This window comes from Nelusetta ayraudi, unplaced genomic scaffold, assembly GCF_046127955.1.
Source record: "Nelusetta ayraudi isolate G7.1 ecotype Tasmania unplaced genomic scaffold, CSIRO-AGI_Nayr_v1 ptg000063l, whole genome shotgun sequence".
Taxonomy (NCBI): domain Eukaryota; kingdom Metazoa; phylum Chordata; class Actinopteri; order Tetraodontiformes; family Monacanthidae; genus Nelusetta; species Nelusetta ayraudi.
The window spans coordinates 4613161-4634561 of NW_027466113.1; the positions used below are offsets into that span (position 1 = coordinate 4613161).

The 21401-nt window shown below is 44.1% G+C and overlaps 4 protein-coding genes across 6 annotated transcripts; 1 reads left to right on the forward strand and 3 right to left on the reverse strand.

Annotated features, from left to right (window-relative positions):
- Positions 1-463: 463 nt before the first annotated feature.
- Positions 464-11824, reverse strand: sphk2 (sphingosine kinase 2). The gene is made up of 8 exons (XM_076040843.1): positions 11716-11824; positions 8286-9865; positions 6422-6571; positions 6222-6316; positions 5984-6099; positions 5592-5795; positions 3136-4666; positions 464-2341 (listed from the first exon to the last, which is right to left on the reverse strand). Exons 2-8 carry the CDS (start codon positions 8779-8781, stop codon positions 2279-2281), a joined length of 2655 nt encoding a protein of 884 aa, XP_075896958.1. The 5' UTR covers positions 8782-9865; positions 11716-11824; the 3' UTR covers positions 464-2278.
- A 315-nt stretch (positions 11825-12139) lies between these two features.
- rpl18 (ribosomal protein L18) lies at positions 12140-14931 on the reverse strand. The gene is made up of 7 exons (XM_076040901.1): positions 14854-14931; positions 14166-14252; positions 13930-14037; positions 13259-13357; positions 13051-13174; positions 12641-12710; positions 12140-12272 (listed from the first exon to the last, which is right to left on the reverse strand). The coding sequence occupies exons 1-7, from the start codon at positions 14854-14856 to the stop codon at positions 12197-12199; spliced, it is 567 nt and encodes a 188-aa protein (XP_075897016.1). The 5' UTR covers positions 14857-14931; the 3' UTR covers positions 12140-12196.
- Positions 14932-15121: 190 nt separating this feature from the next.
- Positions 15122-17076, reverse strand: LOC142898110 (mpv17-like protein). 3 transcript variants are annotated; one of them, XM_076040896.1, is made up of 6 exons: positions 16902-16994; positions 16586-16630; positions 16122-16450; positions 15861-15931; positions 15642-15671; positions 15122-15507 (listed from the first exon to the last, which is right to left on the reverse strand). In XM_076040896.1, exons 3-6 carry the CDS (start codon positions 16438-16440, stop codon positions 15388-15390), a joined length of 540 nt encoding a protein of 179 aa, XP_075897011.1. In that variant the 5' UTR covers positions 16441-16450; positions 16586-16630; positions 16902-16994; the 3' UTR covers positions 15122-15387. The 3 variants fall into 3 exon arrangements, with proteins under 3 accessions (XP_075897011.1, XP_075897009.1, XP_075897010.1); XM_076040894.1 differs by lacking the exon at positions 16586-16630 and having other exon boundaries at positions 16902-17076; XM_076040895.1 differs by lacking the exon at positions 16902-16994 and having other exon boundaries at positions 16586-16721.
- A 1852-nt stretch (positions 17077-18928) lies between these two features.
- Positions 18929-20871, forward strand: c16h19orf85 (chromosome 16 C19orf85 homolog). The gene is made up of 2 exons (XM_076040877.1): positions 18929-19126; positions 19716-20871. Exons 1-2 carry the CDS (start codon positions 18939-18941, stop codon positions 20848-20850), a joined length of 1323 nt encoding a protein of 440 aa, XP_075896992.1. The 5' UTR covers positions 18929-18938; the 3' UTR covers positions 20851-20871.
- The last annotated feature ends 530 nt before the right edge of the window (positions 20872-21401 follow it).

Below are 21401 nucleotides of genomic sequence, written 5' to 3' on the forward strand. Positions count from 1 at the left end.
CAAATTATATATGATTAAAATATGGTTCCTTCAATAAAGTTTTTGATATACCATAGAGTCCGCTATTAGTAAATATAACAAAAACGTTAATTATTGTAACTTTTGGAAAAAGTTCATATTAAATAGCAGACAATTGTCAAAAGTGAAAATACTTTATTTATATATATTTTGTTTACTCGTTTTGTTTTTGTTTTCTTTGTTTTCTTTTACTAATAAATCAGAAGGAAATATATTTAGAATTGTAGGGGCTAGATAGAATAATTCTACTAAATATAAAGAGTTTGTAAAAGAACAAATTTCCTTGACTTAGAAAATAGTCTACAACACATGAAAGAAAATAAGCAAACTTTTCCTTGTGGTAATAAGAATATAGGTTTAATGGTTGAATTCACAGTGAAATTATTGTAAATGTACTAACTGGGCTGGTTTTGAAATTGAAAGCAAGAAGAAGGGAAAAAAAGAGCCTGGTGAGCAAAGAGTTTTACTCAACTTTTCAGCAGTCAGTTTCCAACAGTTTGTGATCAGCAGCCATAATTTACAGGCTTATTATACAAAGGCATTAATTTGTTCAGGTGTGACTGAGACATACAACATGTTGACGATGACCAAAGCTTTCAGCACATGATTGTAATCTTTAGCACAATGTAATGATTTATCCTTCATCCAGACCGGGTGTATCAGCAGGTTTTGCAAAAAAATAATAAAATAAAATTCTTGAGGTTAATGTTTAAGACATGACATCTGTTAAAATACTTAAACAGACATTTTAAACAACAAAATCCAAATGATTCATCGATGCGACAAATTGGGTTCATTCAAGGACAAATCTGTCGTAATTGAAGTTTAATGCAAAGACACCGCAGGTGCTTGATTGAGTCTCGAGTGTTTTCGTGATCGGGAAAACTTCTTAAAACTTTTGACTGCTCAAATCAAAACATATGGTTCATTTCAGTGTAGAAAATATGTGATCCACTCATTATATTATATGAACTAGGGATATTCATACCAATTAATTTACAACGAGACCAAAACATCACATCTGATTGCTTGTTAAATATTCTATAAAGTTAGAATGCAGTCTAGTGTTGTGAAAGGCTTTGCTGCTTCCACATGATTACCGTGCAATATAAATGCACCGTGTACTATTCAGCAGTGGCATGAACTCTCTTGTCTAGCAGTAAAATTAAGCAGACATAGTGTTATGTTCTAGACACTGAACAGTGCTGCGAGAAAATGAACAGTCTGAAGCCACTCACAAAACAAAAAGCTCCCTTTCGTTAGGCCTTGTTTAAAGTTTGAAATGTTGCAAAAGTCTGATATCATCAACAACGTGCGTTCGCCGGATAAGAAAGACAGGCAGATTATGAAAAAAAAAAAAAAAGGTCAGTCGCGGTTCACCGTTCAACGGTGGATTACGTGACTTGAATAAACAAATTAGTTGTTAAAGTGCAAAGATCTAGCTCACAACTTTCTTCACCGATGTTGAGACGTGTGTAGCGTGCTAAAAGATAACGTTAGGTAGGCGGCTCTACCATGAAGCTATATTTATGAGGTGGACAGTCTGACGGGCAGAACGATAACAAAGACTTGGGTTACTTATATATGTAAGAAAGGACAAAGGTCCGACCATATTGTCCAGTGTCAGATAAGGCATTCCTATCAGGGACGGAAGGTTTGGTACTCAGACGGCAGAACACAGAGGGCGGGCGGGGTGGGGGGAGGGCTAATTTGAATCAACATTTATATAGTTTGAAAAACAACTGTGTCTCCCAAACTATTTTCTATTCATGGAATCACTTTTGATCCGTGTCCGATTTTATCCATCTCATTAAAAGGCAACAATCAGGTAGTGCTTCTCAGCATGCATACTACTATGTATACATCCAACACATGCACTATCTGCACGAAGGAAAAAAAATAAAAAATAAAAAATCCATAAACATTCAATTGTTCGTCCCTCTTTCCATCCAAGGCTGTGCACTGTTCATGCTTCTCACGGTATGCATGGCATAATCCAACAGCTGTGCAATGAGGCGCATGTTTTTTTTTTTCTCCCCCAACATTGTTAAATTCACTATTAATCCCTGTAGTCGCTCTCTGGCGACGTGTGGCTTGGTGTGCCATCCCTTTCATTAAAGCCAGGAAAACCAGTTTCTGCAATCCAGGCTATGTTAACGCTCCCTGACACTCCTCTCTCTCTTTAAGAGTATAGATAACATCAGAGATTACATCATTCAGTAGAGTGCTGTGTCCGTCAATCAGCTCGACAGACCCCTGATTAGAACCTGGTAATCCTCACTCCGGAGTCGCCCACGATGAGACGAGCCATGGAGGGATGAACCTGAGAGTTGCAGGAAAAACAAACAAACAATAAAAAAGACGTGTTCCGATCAGCATCAATGTGACGCTAATTTCACAGTCTTTGAACCCTGTCATGTAGAAGCTCATGGGAATTGTGCTGAACACAACATATTGTTGCAAGGTAAAAAAAAAAAAAAAAATCCCTTGCCATTATCAACCATGTGAATGATAATAAGTGGGTGAGTAATAAACTACAAGGCTCTTTACTTTTTAATTATAATCCTCAATACGCCCACAAGATAAGAAATATATTAGTTTAATGGAAAGATAAAGGTTCCTAAAACATCTAAACATAATTTAGAATCCACGCTAGCACTGGGTAAGATTACCAACTCACCTGTTGTTTAATTAATTTATTTTAAAAATAGTTCATGTCTATTAACCACAACTGATAATAGAAAACTTTGTTCCGTCATTACAGTTCATTTCAGGGGCAGGGGTGTCAAACATGCGTCCCGGGGGCTGGATCAGGCCCACAAACATGTTTTTGCCACTCTGAAGCTACCTTGTCTTCCTAGCTACCCTATTATGTCTCCTATTTGCCACCCTCATTGGCCAAAAGAGTTTCTGTCAAAAAAGAGAAAAGTGCATGCACAGTGTTCCAAGAACACAACCAAAGTAAAACAAAGAAAACAATGTCAAGTTGTTGTTATTTTAAGTTATTATCATTTTTTACCCTTCCTGCCCACTTAGGAATTGATTTTTCTCTATTGGCTCGTGAGCTAAAATGAGTTTGACACCCCTGATTTAGGCCCCCCCACCCGCTGTTCCTACCTGTGCCTGCAGTGGCCCGTAGGGCACCAGCTCTCCGTCCACGGTCAGCGTCCCCTTGGTGGAGAGCGGCTGCAGCCTGAAGGCCTTGCAGGTCACGTGACTCACGTAGGGCGAGCTGACCGAGTGGTGGTTTCCTCTCTCCATGGCGAAGAAGAGTCTGAGCAGAGTGGCCCTGGAGATGCCCGCCCTCACGAAGGTCAGGTGGATCAGGCCGTCGTCGAACCGGGCCTGGGGCGCGGCATGGAGGTCGGCGCCCAGGTGGGTCTGGTACAGGGCCAGCACCAAGACGAAGTCGCCCTCGATGGTGACCCAGTCTCTGGTGGGGAGGGGCTGGTCCAGCGGGGGCAGGAGGTCGTCTTTGGGGACGTTGGGCGGCAGCAGGAAGGGGCGGTTCTTCTGCGGCCCCGCCGGCTCGGCCAGGTCGAAGTTGAAAGACGAGGACGGCGTGCGCAGCGAGGGCGACGGCGAGGTGGAGTTGGGCGTGTTGGGCCGGGGCACGAGGTAGGAGGAGGAGTGGGGGGAGGCGCAGGAGGGGGAGGAGGGTGGCGTCGGGGAGAGGGACAGGGACAGCGAGGGGAACTTGGGCGGCAGGGAGTTGGAGTGGGACTGCTGCAGGAGGGAGAGGGGCCTCGGCCGCGAGGCGTTCTGGTTCTGGTCCAGCGTCTTGGGCTTGTAGGAGAAGGGCGAGTGGCGGAAGGGCGAGGAGATGGTGAGGGCTCGCTCCCGGGACACGTCCAGCGGGTACGGCTCCTTCTGGTAGTAGCTCCCGTTCAGGTCCGCCTCGCTGACGCCGTACGGGGACGAGGAGGAGGAGTCGGAGGAGTCGGCGTCGGCCGCCTGGCCGAGGAGGGCGTTGGCGATTTGGCTGGACGGCGCCGAGTTCTTCCTCAGATTCGCCCGGACGTCCTGCAGCCTGTCCTGGTAAGTGAACGCACCGTCGGGCTCTTCCCCGCCCGCCACGTCCCCCTCGCTGCCCGCCCTGACCACCCTGGCGTACGCTGGCTCTCTCTCTCTCTCCTCCATCTCGCCGGGGTCGCGACCTCTGACCTCCGCCCTGCCCCCCCCGCCGCCGCACTCGTCCCTCATTTCGTTGGATTCCGAACTCGTCCCCGACCTCTCCTCCTCCGCCTCGGCCTCCATCTCCACCTCGCCCTCCCTCTCTCTCTCCCTGTCCTCGGCAAGGCTGCTCGCCCTCACCACGCCTGTCCCGCCCCCCCTCGCCCTCTCCCGCCGCCTCTCCCGCTCCAGCTGCCGCTCCTCCCTCTCCCGCTCGCCCTCGTCCAGCCGCAGGCTCCGCTGCTCGCTGATGCCCATGTCGGAGCAGGTGCGGTGGATGGGGGTCCGGCAGAAGCCCTCCAGGCCCTCGGTGATGCTGCGGGAGAGGGGCCTGCGGGCCGGAGGGGGCGTGGCGTCGGGCGAGGAGGCGCAGATGGAGGGCGGCAGGTAGGACAGGCGACCCTTGTAGGATCGGAGGGAGGCGATGCGCACCAGAGTTCCCAGGGTGAAGCGGGCGGAGCCCAGGCCACGATACCTGCAGCCAGGGAGGGGTTTTTTTTTCAAAGTGAGATCAATCAACTTTTATTTGTACAGCGCTAAATCACATCCAAAGGCGTCAATACTGTAAACAAGTAAAACCCCTTTGGAGGAGCTTTGAGAGCCAATCAGCTACAATTCAGCCATAAGAAATTAAACCAAATTAGTAACGTTCCCTTTGACTGAAATACTTGTATGACATTTATCTGATAAAAAAAAAAGACAGAAGCAGGCATTTTATCTGATGTTTCAGCTCCTTTTGTAGTGTCAAATTACACAAGAGGTGAGCTTCACATAAGAAAATATCACTTAGTGAATCTTTAGAGCTGTAGATGATTATTTCGGCCGCATTAAATGTTAAAAAAAAAGGGAGTTTATACCACTAATGGGTTTCACTTCTAATCTTCTTGACTCCCTATTTTTTAAATATCACACATGAAAATCTTCCCAATATATGATAAGCAACTGTATGGTTTAGAGCAAAGCAAACTATGACTCGGGGGCCATATGCGGCCCGTTAAGCTTTTTAATCCGGCCCGCCGAACTTGAAGAAATTATATTAAAAGGAAGTAAGCAATAAAATTGCGGTATTTCATCCATTTTTTTCAGTGTTTTAAGAGTCGTTTCAATAAAGAGCTAAATACTGTGAGGCTTCAAAGACACTTTGGTTTTGTTGGAACTTTGCTTTGGTTCATTTTAAATTGACATTAAATCATGTTTTCTACATATCCCATGATGTAATTTCCTCTCCTATGAGGTGGCTCACCAAAACACTCCATCCATCTGCTGCTGCTCCGGCCCCCCCTGTCACATTTTAGAAGCCATTGTGGCCCACCAGTCAAAAAGTTTGCCAACCCCTGATTTCGAGGTTGGGTTAACAACGCTTACTAAAAGGAAAAAACAAAACCAAACAAAACACCAACCTCTCACTCTCGATGTCCACATCAGACACAAAGCCCCAGGCGACAGACAGGAAGGAGAAAAGTCTTCTCGGTGCTGCCGATCGGTTGTTGTTTGACGTAGGGGGGCTGGTTGTCACGGAGACCACGTCCATGGGTTTGACACCACCGCGGCACAGTAGGAAGCAGCAGTTCAACAGCAGCGGCTCCCGAAGGCACATGTCATACCTGAGGGGGAAATTTAAATTAAAAACAACAACAGCAGCAGCAGCAGCAGCAGCAGCAGACAATACGAGACGGAGTCTGAGCAGCTTAAAGAGACGACAGACGTTACACAACAGTGGTGTTTGTTGAAGATTAACCTCAACTTTGACTTTCTGACCGTCGAGAGTGTTGAAACACAGACAGCAGCTCACCCTGCATTGTGGTTGATGGAGCCAGCCAAGGCGTTCCCAGAACCACAGGGCAGAATGCCGACGGGCGTTTTTATTGCTTGTTCCCAGTCAGGACGCTCCATCAGTCCATTAATCACCTGCAGAGTGTGTTAAAATGATGAGGACCGGTGGTTAAAAGACACAAAATGAAAAGGACAAAGTGTAAGACTGCCTCATGGATTCTTTTATGGCATTTCAAGAAAAGGGGAAAATGACCGACCTCATGCAGCAGCCCATCTCCCGACACAATGATGATGCCGTCCCACTCTGGCAGCGAGATCTCTCTGATCAGCTCCCGGGCGTGATTCTGCCGCTCTAAGGAGTCATTATTGAGGCAACAAGTGTTATTCATTGATATATATATACTTCACATCCATGTTTCATTGGTCTCATGTGAGTGCCTGGGGCCTGTTTTGTTACCTGTCTGTATGAGGTTGTAGCTGATGTTGGCCTCTCTGATCATTGGCAGAATGTGGGTCTGACACCACTGCATTGCCTGGCCCCTCCCACTGAAGGGATTGACCAATAACAGTAGTCGCCTGGGACGAGGTAGCAGACTTCTTGAAAATTCTGCAAGGAGGGAGAAAATAATAGAGAGCAGATACGTGAATGTTAACAGGAGAGAGAGATTTGGGCAAGTCAGCAGGCAGCTACGACGACATGGGAGTCCCGTTGGAACGGGAGCGCCTCCTACATATGGATCTCAGTTATTAAACTCACATCTTAATTGTGTTCATCAAGTATGTGAAAGGACAGAAAAAAAACAGTTGCAGGCAAAAAAAAAAAAAGTATGAATTTTCCATCCGGCTGGCTGAACCACACTGCTTTAGCAGCACAGGAGTAAAATAAATAAATAAATAAATACATAATAGATGTGGCATGGCCTCGACGGATGGCAGTGCTGCAGCGGGAAGAAGATGAAATGATTCCACCCTCAGATAATCCTGGATTATGTAATGCACCACAACAAAGCAAATCCACAGGAAAGTCAACGGACCGCATCCATGTTGTCCACAGAGGGACAGAGAAGTGGAAATGAAAAGAGTGGGTCACTCAGAGTGAATAATTAAAGGACAATAAATGGGATGAGAAAGAAAACAAGTGAGAGCGAGGCAGACAGGTCAAAGAAAGGAAGAGACGCTTTAAAATTTGATGTTTGTGCTTTTACGAAGACACTGTGGCATAATACAGCAGTTGTTCTTTAGAACCAAAATAAACTGTATTGCACAGTCATTTTGTTATTACGGTAAAAAGAGCTGGAGTAAGAGTTTAAACATACTGTAGCTGCCTGTGAAATACTTAAAAGCAAAGAACATGCTGTGGAAAGCAGCGAGATGACGTTGGCGTGTATGAAGTAATGTGGTTATGAGGGTTATAAACATGCGCACACATGAAAGTAAACACAGCTCGCGTCCCTCCTCGGTGACTGATTGCAAACGCTGCAGGTTAGCGTGTGTGTGAAGGGGCGTCGGGCCGCAGAAGGCTTGAGTGAGTGCGTGTGCAGGAGAGATAAGGGTGGGAAAAAAATGCAGACGTTGGATAAATAAACTCAAGAAAGAGGAACAGTTGTGTCAAGCACATGTTAAAAACATAAATATATACAAACATATATATGTGTGTGTATATATACACACATATATATATATGGGAAATGGTAACTAGATGGTAATAATATGCTATTAGGGTTTGATCTGAGGATTTCTCAGCTTCCACAGCTAATTGTCAATGATGTCACAATATTCATACCATGCTAATGAGACTTTCAACAACCAAGGTCAGTCACTGCAGGCGTGTTTTTTCCTTACAAAGGTCATATGAAAAAAAAAAATCACACGTTATACATATATATATATGTATATATGTATATATGTATGTATATATCTTCAGTCTCTGTGGAACTGCAAGAAAACAGCTACATCATCTACGGAATTACAGCAAAACACAACCTGTGACTTCTGTGAGAAAAAAAAAAGGAGGTCTGGTCCCAGCCAGGTCAGTGTGAGTGTCAAGCTAATTATAACTCATGTTTACAAAGGAAGCATAAATCCAGGCAACATTGTGTAAATTCACCCAGTGAACAAAAGAGACTTTGCTATTAACATCTCATTGTTTGTCATCAAGTGCCTTCGTCACGACTGGAGCAGACAGCAGTGCGCCCCCTGTTGCTGTTGTTGTCCATAACACAGACAGAACACAGGCTTCAAACCTGAATCAACGGGGACGAATCCTCTCAAAGCAGCTTCAGCAACATGTTAGAAAGAAAGAAGGTCAGCGAGCGTCTCACCTGTGTCAACAGTCACGGGCACATCTCTGAGTAGACACTGCACGGCGGCCGACCACCTCTCCGCTTCTGCCCTGCTCTCGGCCAGGTAGGCCCTCACTTGCCTCCGCCGGGAGACCCCCTTCCGCCGTTTGCCGGGCGGGTACCAGTACAGGACCAGGAGTGGGGGCGCGGGGGCGCGGGGGCAGCTGCAGCCCACCAGCTCTGACAAAGGCAGCAGGAGTCGGGCCTCCTTCCCCGGCCTGGGCGACAGCCGCTGGACGTGTATGTGGGTGTGGGTGAGGGTCAGGGCGTAGTTGGAGGTTGGAGATGGAGTGGGGGAGGCGGCGGGGGACAGCCCCCCCGGACCACCGGGGCTGTTGGGGCAGCTGTTATTGTTACTGCTGCTACCGCTGCTGTTGCCGCCCGAGCCGCCGCCGCCACCCGAGCCCCAGCTGGCAAACTGGCCGTGAAGAAGAGCTTCCGCTGTGGACGGAGAGGACGGCTCTGGCGACCGCATCTTCACTGCTCAACGTGGACGGCAGAAAGTGTCACAGGCAAAAAAAAAAAAAAAAAAAAAAGTCTTCTGCAGCTTGACAAATTAGGCAGCAATTTACAGGTTCATTTACAACAACAACAAAAAAAAATAATTGCTACAAGTCCAAATTTCAGTCTTGGAACTTTATCCCTGAAATCTCCTTAAGATCATTCTCCTTCTTCAGTGCTTGAATTCAAGAGATTGTGGTCAAGACAAAAAACAAACACATTTCTTTTCCCATCAGTCCATTTCAGAGGTATTGCGTCATTTAAAAAAAAAGCAAAACAAATGTTTTCCAGTTTTGAATTCTGTGTCAGTGTTAATCCAGTGAAGATGGGAAATGCTAACTAGATGGCAATAAAATCAGATTAGGGTTTTTGATCTGAGGATTTCTCAGCTTGCACAGCTAATTGTCAATGGTGTAGTGATATTTATAACATGCTGACAAGATTTCAACAACCAAGATCAGTCATTGCAGACGTGTTTTTCCCTTACAAAGGTCACATGAGCAAAAAAAAAAAACACACCTTAGAGCCACTGGATGCAATGAAACAATAAGTAGCAGATCAGCTACACCACATACATGATAAAATCTTTAAATAATTACAAAAAGGTAAATGCATAAGAATAAAACAAACAAAACAGGCTAAACATGTGACTTTAAAATAAACTATGCACACATGCTGCGCTGTGTATGATAAGCACTGGCGAAAAGCTGATTAATGCCACAAGTTTTGATAAGTGTAAGGGCTTCTTCAAGACCTTTGATACTTCTATTGCTGTCTTTTATCTGATAAATTAGGGGAAGATACGAGGAGCGACATAACCAGATCTCCACGAAGCAGCGTGATTCCTTTTTACACCCGACTAATATTGACAACCATTGTTCGTTATCGTCAAAATAAAATGACAAAACATTAGGACGAGTGGAGACAAAGGGGGAAAATATATATATAACGCAAACAAAACAAAAGACAAAGTGTCAGTCCCAAGTCAGTCCTTTGCTTTTATGGCATGGCGATTCCCCTAAAACCAGCCTCACGTAGCCTCCCAAGGGTTTTTGTTCCTGGACAATGACAAAATGGTTCTTCAGTCAGTTCAAGTCACATACAACGCGTTGTCAAAGCTTATATTGACGCAAAACCGTCAATAAACACACACGAAAATAGACTCCACATGATGAATCGTGATCGCAAATCACCTTGTGTTACCTTGTTGTAAATATCCCCCCTATATTTGCACAATTAGAACCCATTGAGTACAGAGAGCAGCTCTGATAAGAGGAAATGTTTCTAATCAAAAGGTGAAGCAATACTAGAGCCATCGCACGGCTTCCATCAGAACCAGAAGTAAGACTTTTTACACGGTGAGTCAGCTTGGCAGGCAAAGTGACGTGACCGCAAGGACCAAGTGTGGGTAAAATGATGACGTCGAGAGCTCACTTGTCCTGAAGACGTTTGGGGAAACGGTCCATCTTTCACAATGTTGACTTGCTGATTGTTAATTTTCAAACTGCTGATGTCACTGCAATGACTGGTACCAGACGACACATAATGTAGTCTTTGTAATTAACAAAAATAACAAACTATTAAAATGTGGAAGTAAGACTTCTTACACGTTGAGCCAGTTTGGCAGGCAGATGACTTGACTGCAAGGAGCAATTGTGACTGAAATGGTCACGCCAAATTTGGGGAAATCTTTTACAATTTTGAGTTGCCGATTGTTAATTTTTGAAACTGATGATGTAACTGCTATGGCTGGTACTGGATACTCATAGTTCAGTTTTTGTAATCAACAAACATAACTAACTAATAAGATGTTTCCTTCTTAGACAGACAGACAACCTGTAACTCTTTAGGTAACATCCAAGTTCCAACGCTGCTGATTCCAAAGCGACAAAGTGCAACAACTATTGGACCGCCCCCTTTCTCACATCACACTTTTGAAATTTATAACAGGCAGGAAAGATTATGCAAGACGCGGCGCAGACAAAATCAATACTTGGCTGATGTCCTGACTTGATAAAACACGCACAGAAAGGGACCCGATGGATGCCCATTGTTGTACCCTCACGTCCTTGAAACGCAGGGCGGGTACACCCAGAAATAATGCACGCTAAATTTGTCTCTCCCCCCGCTACCCACAGTACACAATGAGGCTGCTGTTGACTGACTTTGAGGTATTTTTGGGGCAAGTTTCGGTTACCATTTGCGTTTTGTACTCAAACGCGTTCCTATGCGACGGAAAGCGTGGAATAACAAACATGTGCAGTTTGGCGCATATCTCTGTTGATTATGAGTGAGCTAACGTTCAAACAACTTTACCGATGTCGACCACCTAACGTTAGCTAGCAGGTTGACACATAATGTTGCGCTAACTTTAAATGTAGTTTAACAACCAACGGTGGAGGGGAAAACACTATATGGAGACGCTTAATGACGGCCCGATAAACAGGTCGATACGTCGAAAGCATCCAGGTTGGGAACTTGGGTAGAAAAATTCCGACGTAGGACAGAGAGAGAGAGAGAGAGAGAAGTACGCTAGCTAGTATCATGAATACAGCGGCTACTGTATGAACACCAGCCTGACAAGCGTCAACATAACGATGACCGTTAGCTGGAGCAAGCGCACAACAATTTGTAGATACACCTTAGGTCAACGTTATTACCGGTATATGAGGCCATTCTATTAAAACTAAACAAAACCAAGACATTCGTGGCAACAATTGACGTCTCAACCGAAGACCCCCCAACTTAGCGCAGACAACAGTGGATACAAGACGCTGGACAAAACCGCTAGGACTTTAAATGAGGACCACAAATCTGCGTAATGTTAACGCCACAAGGGGATGTGGAGGTGACGAGTTTAGCCGCAATCTATCTCTTAAGAAAAACCGAAAGAAAACCCGGAATGTACCTCATCTTGTGTCCCCTCTCGCCGCGATGGCCACTTGCCTGGAGAACCGTGGCTGTGTGCAGGAAGTGGCTGGAGACGCAGCAGCGGCAGCGGCTTTGAGCGGCGGAGAGGAAGTCCAATGGCGATAAGGAAAACATTGCAACACCCACCGACATTCTCCAATCATTGACAGAGCAACCACTTCCTGGCCAACGCGACTCATTGCCCCCCCCCCCCCCCCCCCACAAAAAAAACCATTCCAACTCGTATCAATACTAACTAAATGATTAAACAATAAACGATCACTTACGTAATGAAAACGTAGACATAGCAAAATTGTATTTCTTTAACCGTTTCCTTAGAAAATTAGAAAATCCCACGGCCGCAAAACCATAAGCTGCATTTTCTGACCGACCCTTCCCCCAAATGAATAGGCACAAAACTGTTTTGTTTGATACAGTCAATGTTTATTTGTATCAGAATGCATGGAACACCAAACAGACTAGTTCTTGTAGCCACAGCTGGCTCTGCGACCACGAGCTCTCTCGAACTTCCTGCCCTTGGAGCGAATGTAGGGCCTGGAGGAGAAACAGTTTAGGTTTAAAAGGTGCATCACAAATATTTCTATAAAACAAGGTGGTCTCACTTCAAATGCAAGCACAGAGGGAAAGCGCAGTCATTTACGTTTTATTCCCTTGGCAGTAATGTCTCTTTTTTCAAGAAGCAAAATAAGATTTAAAATTTTTATCGATTGATTGTACCAACTGATGTTGTGCATTTTGACTACATACGTTTTCACATAGTTACAGTCTGAAGAAAACAACTATAAGACATTATATAATTGATAATACACCCAGGGTAAGATCTAGATTGTGGCAGATGAAGTAACAACAACACAATGTGAAATCAACTGATAAGTGGGGCTAATTTTGAACACAATACTCACTTGGTGTGGCTGTGAGGGGTTCCAGGGGCCTTTCCAAAGTGCCTGTACACCTCTCTGCTCTTGCGGGGTCCTAAACACAGGTAAGTCATACAATTAAATCACTTGTAATTACAAACAAATTATACTTTGCACAATTAGACGTCATCAGCCTGTTTAATACAAATTTTTCCACACCCCCGGTAGAATGACTAATAATACAATGTTTTGAATTTGGAAGAACATGCATTTCTAAAGTGCAGACTGGACTAAACAATAACCATATTACATAATACAGTGCACAATCAATTTTTTACCTCAAAGCACCCCCCCCTTTTTTTTCCTGATAAACGAATTGATAGCCAGTTGTAAATACTTACACCAAAACACCACAAACACACACACACACACACAAAACAAAAACATTTAGTTACCTGAGAGCAGAACTGTGCCCTTTCCTTTGGGGGCTGCCATCGCCAGCTGGTCGAAGGTCATCACCTTGCCACCTGCCTTCAAGACCCTGCGGCGAGCACCGTCTGTGACTTTGAGGGCACAGATCTGTTGTGGAGGACACCAGAACATCATCAGGATCGGGCAAATTCATTTTTTTGGCGTGTGAGAGAACTTTGCTGATAATCTTGCCGTAAGTTTGGGGATGTCCTGAATCCTGACATCATCCGTGACGGTTCCCACAACAACGGCGGTTTTGTTCTCACGGCCGGGCATCTTCATCTTACGGATCTGATTGTGACAAAAGCAACGTCCCCCATCATCAGCATACATCCTCACAACCATTCATTGAAACGGCTCGGTTCACATGAATGGCAGACTATACCTGACACCCCAAAATTAAGTTTAAATAAGAGCGATAAACAAAAACAAACAGGTACAGGGCACACTACACTGCAAGCATGACACAAACAAGTATATTTCACCCCCCTGGTTTAAGATTGAAGTTTAAAATGTTAATGTCTATGCTGCTTTTAACAAAGATCACTGTCATTAACTCCGAGTTAACATCAATGTTAAATCAATCTCAATAGAAAACAATGACAAACAAAAACAAATTTCTACGAGAGAAGAAAAAAGGCCCACATTTTCAAAGGAGTTAACCCAGAAAACCAGTCATTACCAAGTGCTTCTGATTGACTTTAAAATGATTACCTGTCCTCAATTTATTTTTCTTTTAACAGACATAAGACCAGTGACAGTATTGCAGTGAAACTGCACAAAACAGCAAATTAATAGAGCAGGATTAATCCTGCCAAGTATATTAATATCTAAAATTGGATAATAAATGTTTTAATACACACCAGACGGGACATGGAGATGGGAGGCCTGTTGGCCCTGCTCATGAAGAGTCTTTTCAGGACAACCTTGTTGAAGGGAGCATTAGAGCGACGTGCCAGGAACCTGTACAACTACAAACACCAAGCATAATGTTAGACTAGTACAACAATTTCAATACACACAACACACAAATTCTACTCACAGAATGACACTAATGTACACATCAGTGGAGGAATTTCAAGCACAGACTATTTCTCACCTTAACCAGGAGCCTCAGGTAGATATCCTGGCTCTTTGGCTCTTTCCTGTGCACCTTACGGTCCTTGTTGTGTCTGATGTCGACTCCCTGTAAAAGTAAGACGGACATTCAAACACACTGACTTTACCAACACAGTGAAGGGTAGCATAGCGTTAGCATTCAGATTGCTGTGCTAGTCAAACATGTTCACAATCAAACCACCCAGAACAAGAAGCAAAACCTCTCCTGCCATAGTAAGTTTTAATGAATTCAGCAAAAAAGCTTCTTGGGACGTTAGTTTTCATTCGGGTCAGCTCACACGTTGACAGTCCATAGCTAACAGCTAACAGTGCTACCTAAGACTGCTGAAACGTCTCTGTATGTTAGTTGAAATAATTTATTCAAACACAGGATCGGTATGGAGACGCAATTTAGACGTTCAACTATAAATTTCGCACTCAGGCCGCGTTTGCAGACCATTTCGTTTCCACGTTAAGACGTGAAGCCCCCCCGACCGAGATCGGTATTTTTGTGGATAAGCTAATACGATTTTCACAGTATTAATGTGCCTAATAGTGGCATGACGTTGACGTAAATGGCACGGAGAACTAATATTGGCGTTCGTTTACGATATATCATAGCTCGATTTCAAGGATGATCGTGGATAACGAATATATAGTGTCTTTAATTATCAACTGGCAGTACCTACCATCTTGGACTCAGAACGAAAAGGGAAAAGGAAGAGCCGAGGTCTCGCGATAACAAGTACGTTGCAATCTCGGGGCCCTGATTGGTCACTACGCAACTAGCGCTTCCTGCACAGTGCAAACTCAGACCGGTGGTAATTTAAAGTGCTGCCTCTAGCGGCGAAGGCGCTGAAGCAACACAGAAACGTTTGAAAAATGGAGAGATGGCTGATAATCGGTTGAGATTCAACGTGAATGTGGCAAAAACGATCATTTGATTGTGTACATAAAGAAGCATCGATGATATTTTTTTCTGATCTTTATTGCATTACAGTAAACAATATAAAAGTATAACAAACTGTAATACTGTAAAATCAGTGAATTGAGGTCTATTATTTGTACTCTCATTAGGAACCATGATTACCAGTGTATAAAACAACAACAAAATGCATTTTTATTATTTTTTATGTACTTAGTAACTCAATTAAATTAATTCGTAGCAAAACACAGACATACAAATATATGCAGTTGAAAATATGAAGCACATGAGCTTAATTTTATTCAGGTTTGTGATTGTGCTGCTGTCTAAGGTGACAAAGGTAGATGGTAAAAGTTAGAGCAATGCCCCCCAGAAACACTGTCCGGGCCACAGGGGGGATCAGTGCGAAGTTCACCGCCTGCAGTAGTGGAAGAAATACATTAAATAAAAAACAAAAAAAAACAAAAACATATTTGTTTTTACCTGGTTATTCAAACAGAGAATGGCCTGTAATGAGGTAAAATAAAAATAAATAACAACAACATATCTCACCTGCATAGTTGACCAGTAGACCACTCCAGTCTGAAGAGAGATGTAAAAGATTATGACAGCAAAAAGTCAGTCACAATTATGATTATTATTATTATTATTATTATTATTATTATTATTATTATTATTACTACTACTACTACTACTACTACTACTACTACTACTGCTACTTCTACTACTACTACTACTACTACTACTACTATTATTTTACTTCATGTTTACCTTGTAAGATGTCCAAAATTTCTGTCTCCAGTCTTCAAGTGGGTCATCTTTCTTTTCAAGCAAACTTAATCCTGAAAAAGTCCAGTTAAAATTCAGACATCAGTTTTTATTTACTTCCCCTGGGGGGAAAGAATTGTCCCTTTGGACTAATTGAGGCTAATTATCTAAAATGACTTACATCACAAAGCACATACAACAGAGCCTGTGACAAAACAGTTTTGACACTCAACAGTTCCAACAGCTCTCAACAGCAGCACTGACCAATATAAAAAGCGCTGATGGTGAGAGGAGCTGCGACCAGCTGATCCACCACAACTTTCCCCACCACCGCCTTGACTCCGCCCCCCGGCAGCATCCTCTCCAGACCCCGCAGCCAGTGGTAGTTGAAGTTGGCGTGGAAGCAGAAGCCGACGGTCGCCACTCGTGCCGTCTGACACCAGTCGATGCCAGCTGACCGCGCTGCGTTCTTCCCACCCAGCACATTCTGCTGTATGAGGTCGGCGGAGGCAAAGAGGGTCGTGTATCCCAGGACGTTGCCGATGTACGGGTTAGCCCTGAACACATCCCAGGCCCGCCTCATGCTGAGAAACCTGTTGGGAAAGCAGGGCGAGTCCAAAACCTTGAAGAATGAATTGACATTTAAATAAAAATAATGATATTTTTCCAAATTCTAGTCTGAGAAATGCTTTTACAAAAGCAGGTCGACGTCCCACAGCCACTCTCACCTTCTCCGTCAGTGTCTGACCAGAGGGCCACAGGATCCAGGATTGCTTTAGTTGAATGAGGAGGAAATGAAATCAACTTACGCGTGTGTTTCTCTCTCTGTGTGTGACTGTGTGTGTGTGCATTACAAGGGTGAGGGAGAGATTCATTGACTGGTTAAAGTTCTACCACTGTGACAGAGAATGTGTGATAAGACCTTTCAGCCTTTATCAGGCCCCTGAAGAAGGCCCTGAGAAAACAACACATGTGTGGAATGCTGTCGTCTGCACAAAAACTGATCATGCAGAGTCCATGCAGAGGGCTGTAATCCTCTCTCACCTGTGTGTGGTTAAGTTGCTGTCACCTACGGCCGGATATTTCTTACTTATTGAGTTGTTGAAGTCTGCAGGAAGCCAAGGGTGCAGCTGCATGGAAGCACCATGTGTTGCCACTATAAATAGATCCCACTCCGTTTGGTATAGCTTGTGTTTCTTGAGTTGAGGACTGAAATATGTACAGGGTTTGCAAACACTGGCATGAAGGTCCAGAGCAACTCAGCAGTTCCTCCATCACTCTGGGACTGAACAGCATTGTGTTTTTTTTCTCAAGTAAAACTCACTTTAGTAAGAGTCCACTTTAACATTTTAATTCATATTTTTGAATGAGTCAAAAATTTGAGATAAACATTTAATATGAGTTGAAATAGTTGCCATCCATCCATCCATCCATTTTCAATACCCGCTTCTTCCTGTACTCAGGGCTGTGGGGGTCTGCTGGAGCCTCTCCCAGCTGTCATAGGGTGAAGGCAGGGTGACACTCTGGACAAGTGGCCAGTTCATTGCAGGGCCACAGAGAGACAAACAACCATTCACACTCACACACACACCTACCGACAATTTAGAGTTTCCAATTCACCTCACATGCATGTCTTTGGACTGTGGGAGGAAGCCGGAGAACCCAGGGAGAACCCGGGGAGAACAAACAAACTCCTGATTTATCATATTAACTCATATTTTTTTGTACTCTCAACCTTCTCATTACCACTCCTGTTTGTCCTGATTGATCCAAATTCTTATTTTCATTTCCCCCCTAAAAGGTGTGAATAATGAGAACGCAAAAATGAAAGATGCACATGCATTCATCTTTTTTTCTCTTTTTTTTTTTAACTGCACATCTGGTTTCCTCTTTGCCTTGGCTTTGTGGCAGCCTCCCATCTGCGCCATAGACATGTAAAATTCTTCACTCAAGGACTGTGCTATTGAATTGCAAAGGTCAATTAAATGTACTAGCAACCATCTTAGCTCTTCCCTCTGAGAATGTGATAATTAGGGCGGCCGTTTAAGACGATCAATTAAGGGCTTGTTAACTGCCTCAACTGGTGCCTTTGTGTCTCCCAGTGTTTAACAAGCCGCCTTCGGAGCGGCACACAATGGAGACGCGTGCCCACACCTCCACCAGTGGTTGACTTCTCACATAATTGCCTCTTTCTTTTCAAAAAGCCTCTCATGGTGTGTCGCGTCCTCTCCCGCTATCCATTCTGCAAGTTGGCTTTTATCTATTTTTTTTTTTTTTTTTTAAAGAAAGAAAGGTTATTTGTGCATTCAGACTGAACCGTGTTGTCACTCGACTTAATTTGCTTCACACAGTCTCACAATACACACACACCCACACAATAGTAGACGGACAATTAAAGAGTACGGCTTGCCCTCCTTTTCCTCGTCGCCTTCCGCTGCTGTCAGACCCAGTCTGTGGTGAGAGACGAGGAGACACACAGCTACCTGAGGAGGACGGAGGTAAATACATATATATCTTTAAAAAAAATCTTAACAGGCTTTTTAAATGTCAACATGAAGCTTTTTCATGACTAATAAGTATTGCAAAATTTCATGCTAAAGTTAAAGAATGTTTTTGCAGGTGCCCGAACAGCCAAATCTGTATATTAAAAAAAAAACTTATGTTTTTTTTTTTTTTTTTTTTTTTTTTTTAATATTCTTGATATACAAGACATTTTAAAAATGATATGACCAAAATTTTACTTTTATTGATGAGCAGCAGCATGATCCACAAGCAGACTGTGTGCAATGACCACCTTTAGTGATGCATGATAATAATTTATAAGTTATTGATTTATTTTTACTGCTTTAAAACAGATGCCCGTTGACTACTTTTTTCACACTGTACAGAAGGATGTGAACCAGTGAAATTTTCAAATATTTATATGTTTTGAAAACCACTTTTTATGAATTAAATAAAATTTAATTTATGCTGAAATGTTATACATATACATATGTTTTCAATATAAATCACAGCAGATTTATCTCATGAATTTCAAAAAAATTTTTTTTTTCTTTGTTTCCTCGCATCTCTCCTCCAGCCATGCAGCGATCCATCTCAGTGACTGTGGAGCCCGGCCTGGATCGAGGCGTCCCGTGGGATTGTGACCTCTTTACTTTTGTCACCTCTGCGGCCGGTCACATGATGAGGACTCTCCAGAAGCCGCGGAAAAACCGACCGTCCAAGCGGCAGGTCAACCACCGGCGCTTTCTGCACAACATGATTCAGAGGTGTGTTGAAGCATGACGTCGGACAGTGCCTGCTGATGTCACAGAGGGTTGGGTTGTGTTCGCGGAGAGACACTGAGCAGGACAGGAAGTGACTGTTTCCTGTTTTCAGTCCACTAGTAATAATGCTGATGGCATGCAGGGCAGCGCACTGAGTGACCTCTCAGTTTTTCATGTTGATCTGGTCTTCGTCAGAGCTTTAAAATATACCTCAATTTAATTTAGTTTAGTTTATTTAGAATAAACAGATGAGCCTGAAATTGTTCTTTTGCACTTTAAATTTAAATATTGTAGTTGTTGTGGTCATTGTGCATGTAAAGTTTGATTTATTCCTTCAATAAGTAATGATGATTTCGTCTCTTACTGGTACTCAACTTTGGCATTGTTTTTACTGACAGCGAAATCACTGCAAGAAATTAAGTTTGCATATTATTCCCATATTCAGATTTTTATTCAAAAAACTATACAACAAAAAAAGAGCATAATTAGCCCTATGTTTGAAGCCCCCTGTGGGAAAATAAAGGCTGTCTAATAGTGACTGATGTTCTCCGTAATATTAATGTTAAGTTTATGTTGCTGTCACCCCTCACAGAAAGTTTGCAGACATTGAGGCGTCAAACCAGCGTCTTGCTTCCGCTCTCAATCCTACGGGGGAGAAAAACTCATCATCGCAGGAACCAGACGCGACCGACGGGTCGAATCACTCCTCTCAAAATGCTGCTGCACGAAACGCTCAAAGAGTCGTAGGTGGCGTTTCAAAGTCCAAGAACACGGCCTGCAGCAAGAGTAAAGAGGGGAGGACGGAACAGAGAGAGGGAAGTAAAAGACACAAACTAGTGGAGATCTTAACTGCTGAGTCTCCTACGAACAATGAGCGGGGGATCCACGGAGATCCTGGAGAGGATCCGGCCAGTGAACCTCCACCCAAATCCTCACACACCCCCTCAGCCGACTCTCAGCTGACTCAACGAGACTCATTCGCGGTGGATTGTGACCACCAGATCGATGTTTCCCCGACCTTCTCGCCCGAGCTGCACCCACTATCTCTGGACTACTGCAACTTCCCAGACATCCCAGAGGAACCGGAGGTGAATGGTGATGTGTCGGAGAGCCAGTGGGCAGACGTCGTGGATCTCTTCGGGTTAGGCAGCAGCAGCAGTAGCAGCAGCAGCAGCAACAATGTGGGAGGTTTCTTTGACATAGAGGCGTATTTTGAGAGCATCTGTGCGTGCAAAAGTGACAGCGGAGAGCACGCCGTCCACGGCCAACCTTTGGGATGGTCGTCAGATCAGTGGGAGGACACCTGCAGCAACAAACGGCAGGATGAAGAGGAGGTGGAGCTCACAGCCACACCTGAGGAGACGTACGGAGGTGCGTCCAGTTGCCCAGAGATGGAGAGACAGTCGGTGTTCAGTGGCGCTCAGTGCGGAGCGACACAAAATGAAGAGGCGTGCTTGAGCAGTTTCAGGACTTCTCAGTGTTTTGTTCAAAGCCAGCAGCCGACAGCAGCGAGCCACTACTCAACACAACACAGCTCAACACAAGGCTTACAGGCCTCCTGTACGCTGATGGGCAACCAGCACTTCACCTTTGAGGGCGTGGCCCAGTCGTTCAGCGTACCACCACACGTCCAGCACTGCAGCATCCCGACTCCGCCGCCGCACGAGGACGACTGGCTGTTCACCTACATCTTAAAGGACGGAGGGTCATCTGACTTCTGGGAGTAAATATTTATTGGGATTATCAATCCCCCCCCCCTCGCTACATTTAAGTCAGCTGTGAATTGCAAACTTTTGATCAAAGCAACCTTAAAGGTCCAGAGTGTAAAATTTGGGTTGGTTTGTAATTTTTATATTAGCAAAAACTTAACATACGGCCGATAATACGTAAATACATAAATAAAAATGTATACCCACAGTACAAAAAAGTAATTTGATGATCCTATCTTTAGAATGGTTCTTATAAGAAAAGGGTCTTGCTCTCTGTTAGCTGCCATTTTGCGACACCATATTTCTAAAGAAGCCTTGTTTGGACAATCCAACTGCCTGACAGCGCGTTTCGTAATTAGGGTGAACGATGGCGTCCTCAAATAAACCAAGAAGAAGGTGGACGGGGTATCCAAGTTTACACTCGCAGGCCATTATAGTTCACTGGCAAGCTGGGGAGAGGGAGGGTCCGGAGTCCCGAAAGAGACATAAGTGAAAGAGACCTACAATCTAAAATGTAACCACTTGATGTCGCTGTTTCTTATTTAAAATCTCCAAATACAACACACTTA

Bases quoted from the DNA above. Each gene is read 5' to 3' on its own strand.
- rpl18 (XM_076040901.1), bottom strand. The intron at 13,358-13,929 runs GTGTGTATTAAA...TGTCACAATCAG, and splicing joins CCATCTCCATGTCCCGTCTG to ATCCGTAAGATGAAGATGCC. The intron at 13,175-13,258 runs GCAAGATTATCA...CCTCCACAACAG, and splicing joins AGGACATCCCCAAACTTACG to ATCTGTGCCCTCAAAGTCAC.
- c16h19orf85 (XM_076040877.1), top strand. From the start codon at position 18,939: ATGCAGCGATCCATCTCAGTGACTGTGGAGCCCGGCCTGGATCGAGGC. The intron at 19,127-19,715 runs GTGTGTTGAAGC...CACCCCTCACAG, and splicing joins CTGCACAACATGATTCAGAG to AAAGTTTGCAGACATTGAGG.
- LOC142898110 (XM_076040894.1), bottom strand. From the start codon at position 16,993: ATGCAGCTGCACCCTTGGCTTCCTGCAGACTTCAACAACTCAATAAGT. The intron at 16,451-16,901 runs GTGAGAGAGGAT...CTTTCCCAACAG, and splicing joins AGCAACTTAACCACACACAG to GTTTCTCAGCATGAGGCGGG. The intron at 15,672-15,860 runs GTAAACATGAAG...ATCTCTCTTCAG, and splicing joins AATTTTGGACATCTTACAAG to ACTGGAGTGGTCTACTGGTC.
- sphk2 (XM_076040843.1), bottom strand. From the start codon at position 8,781: ATGCGGTCGCCAGAGCCGTCCTCTCCGTCCACAGCGGAAGCTCTTCTT. The intron at 6,100-6,221 runs GTCGGTCATTTT...CACACTCTGCAG, and splicing joins GAGATGGGCTGCTGCATGAG to GTGATTAATGGACTGATGGA. The intron at 2,342-3,135 runs GTAGGAACAGCG...TGCAACTCTCAG, and splicing joins ACGGGCCACTGCAGGCACAG to GTTCATCCCTCCATGGCTCG.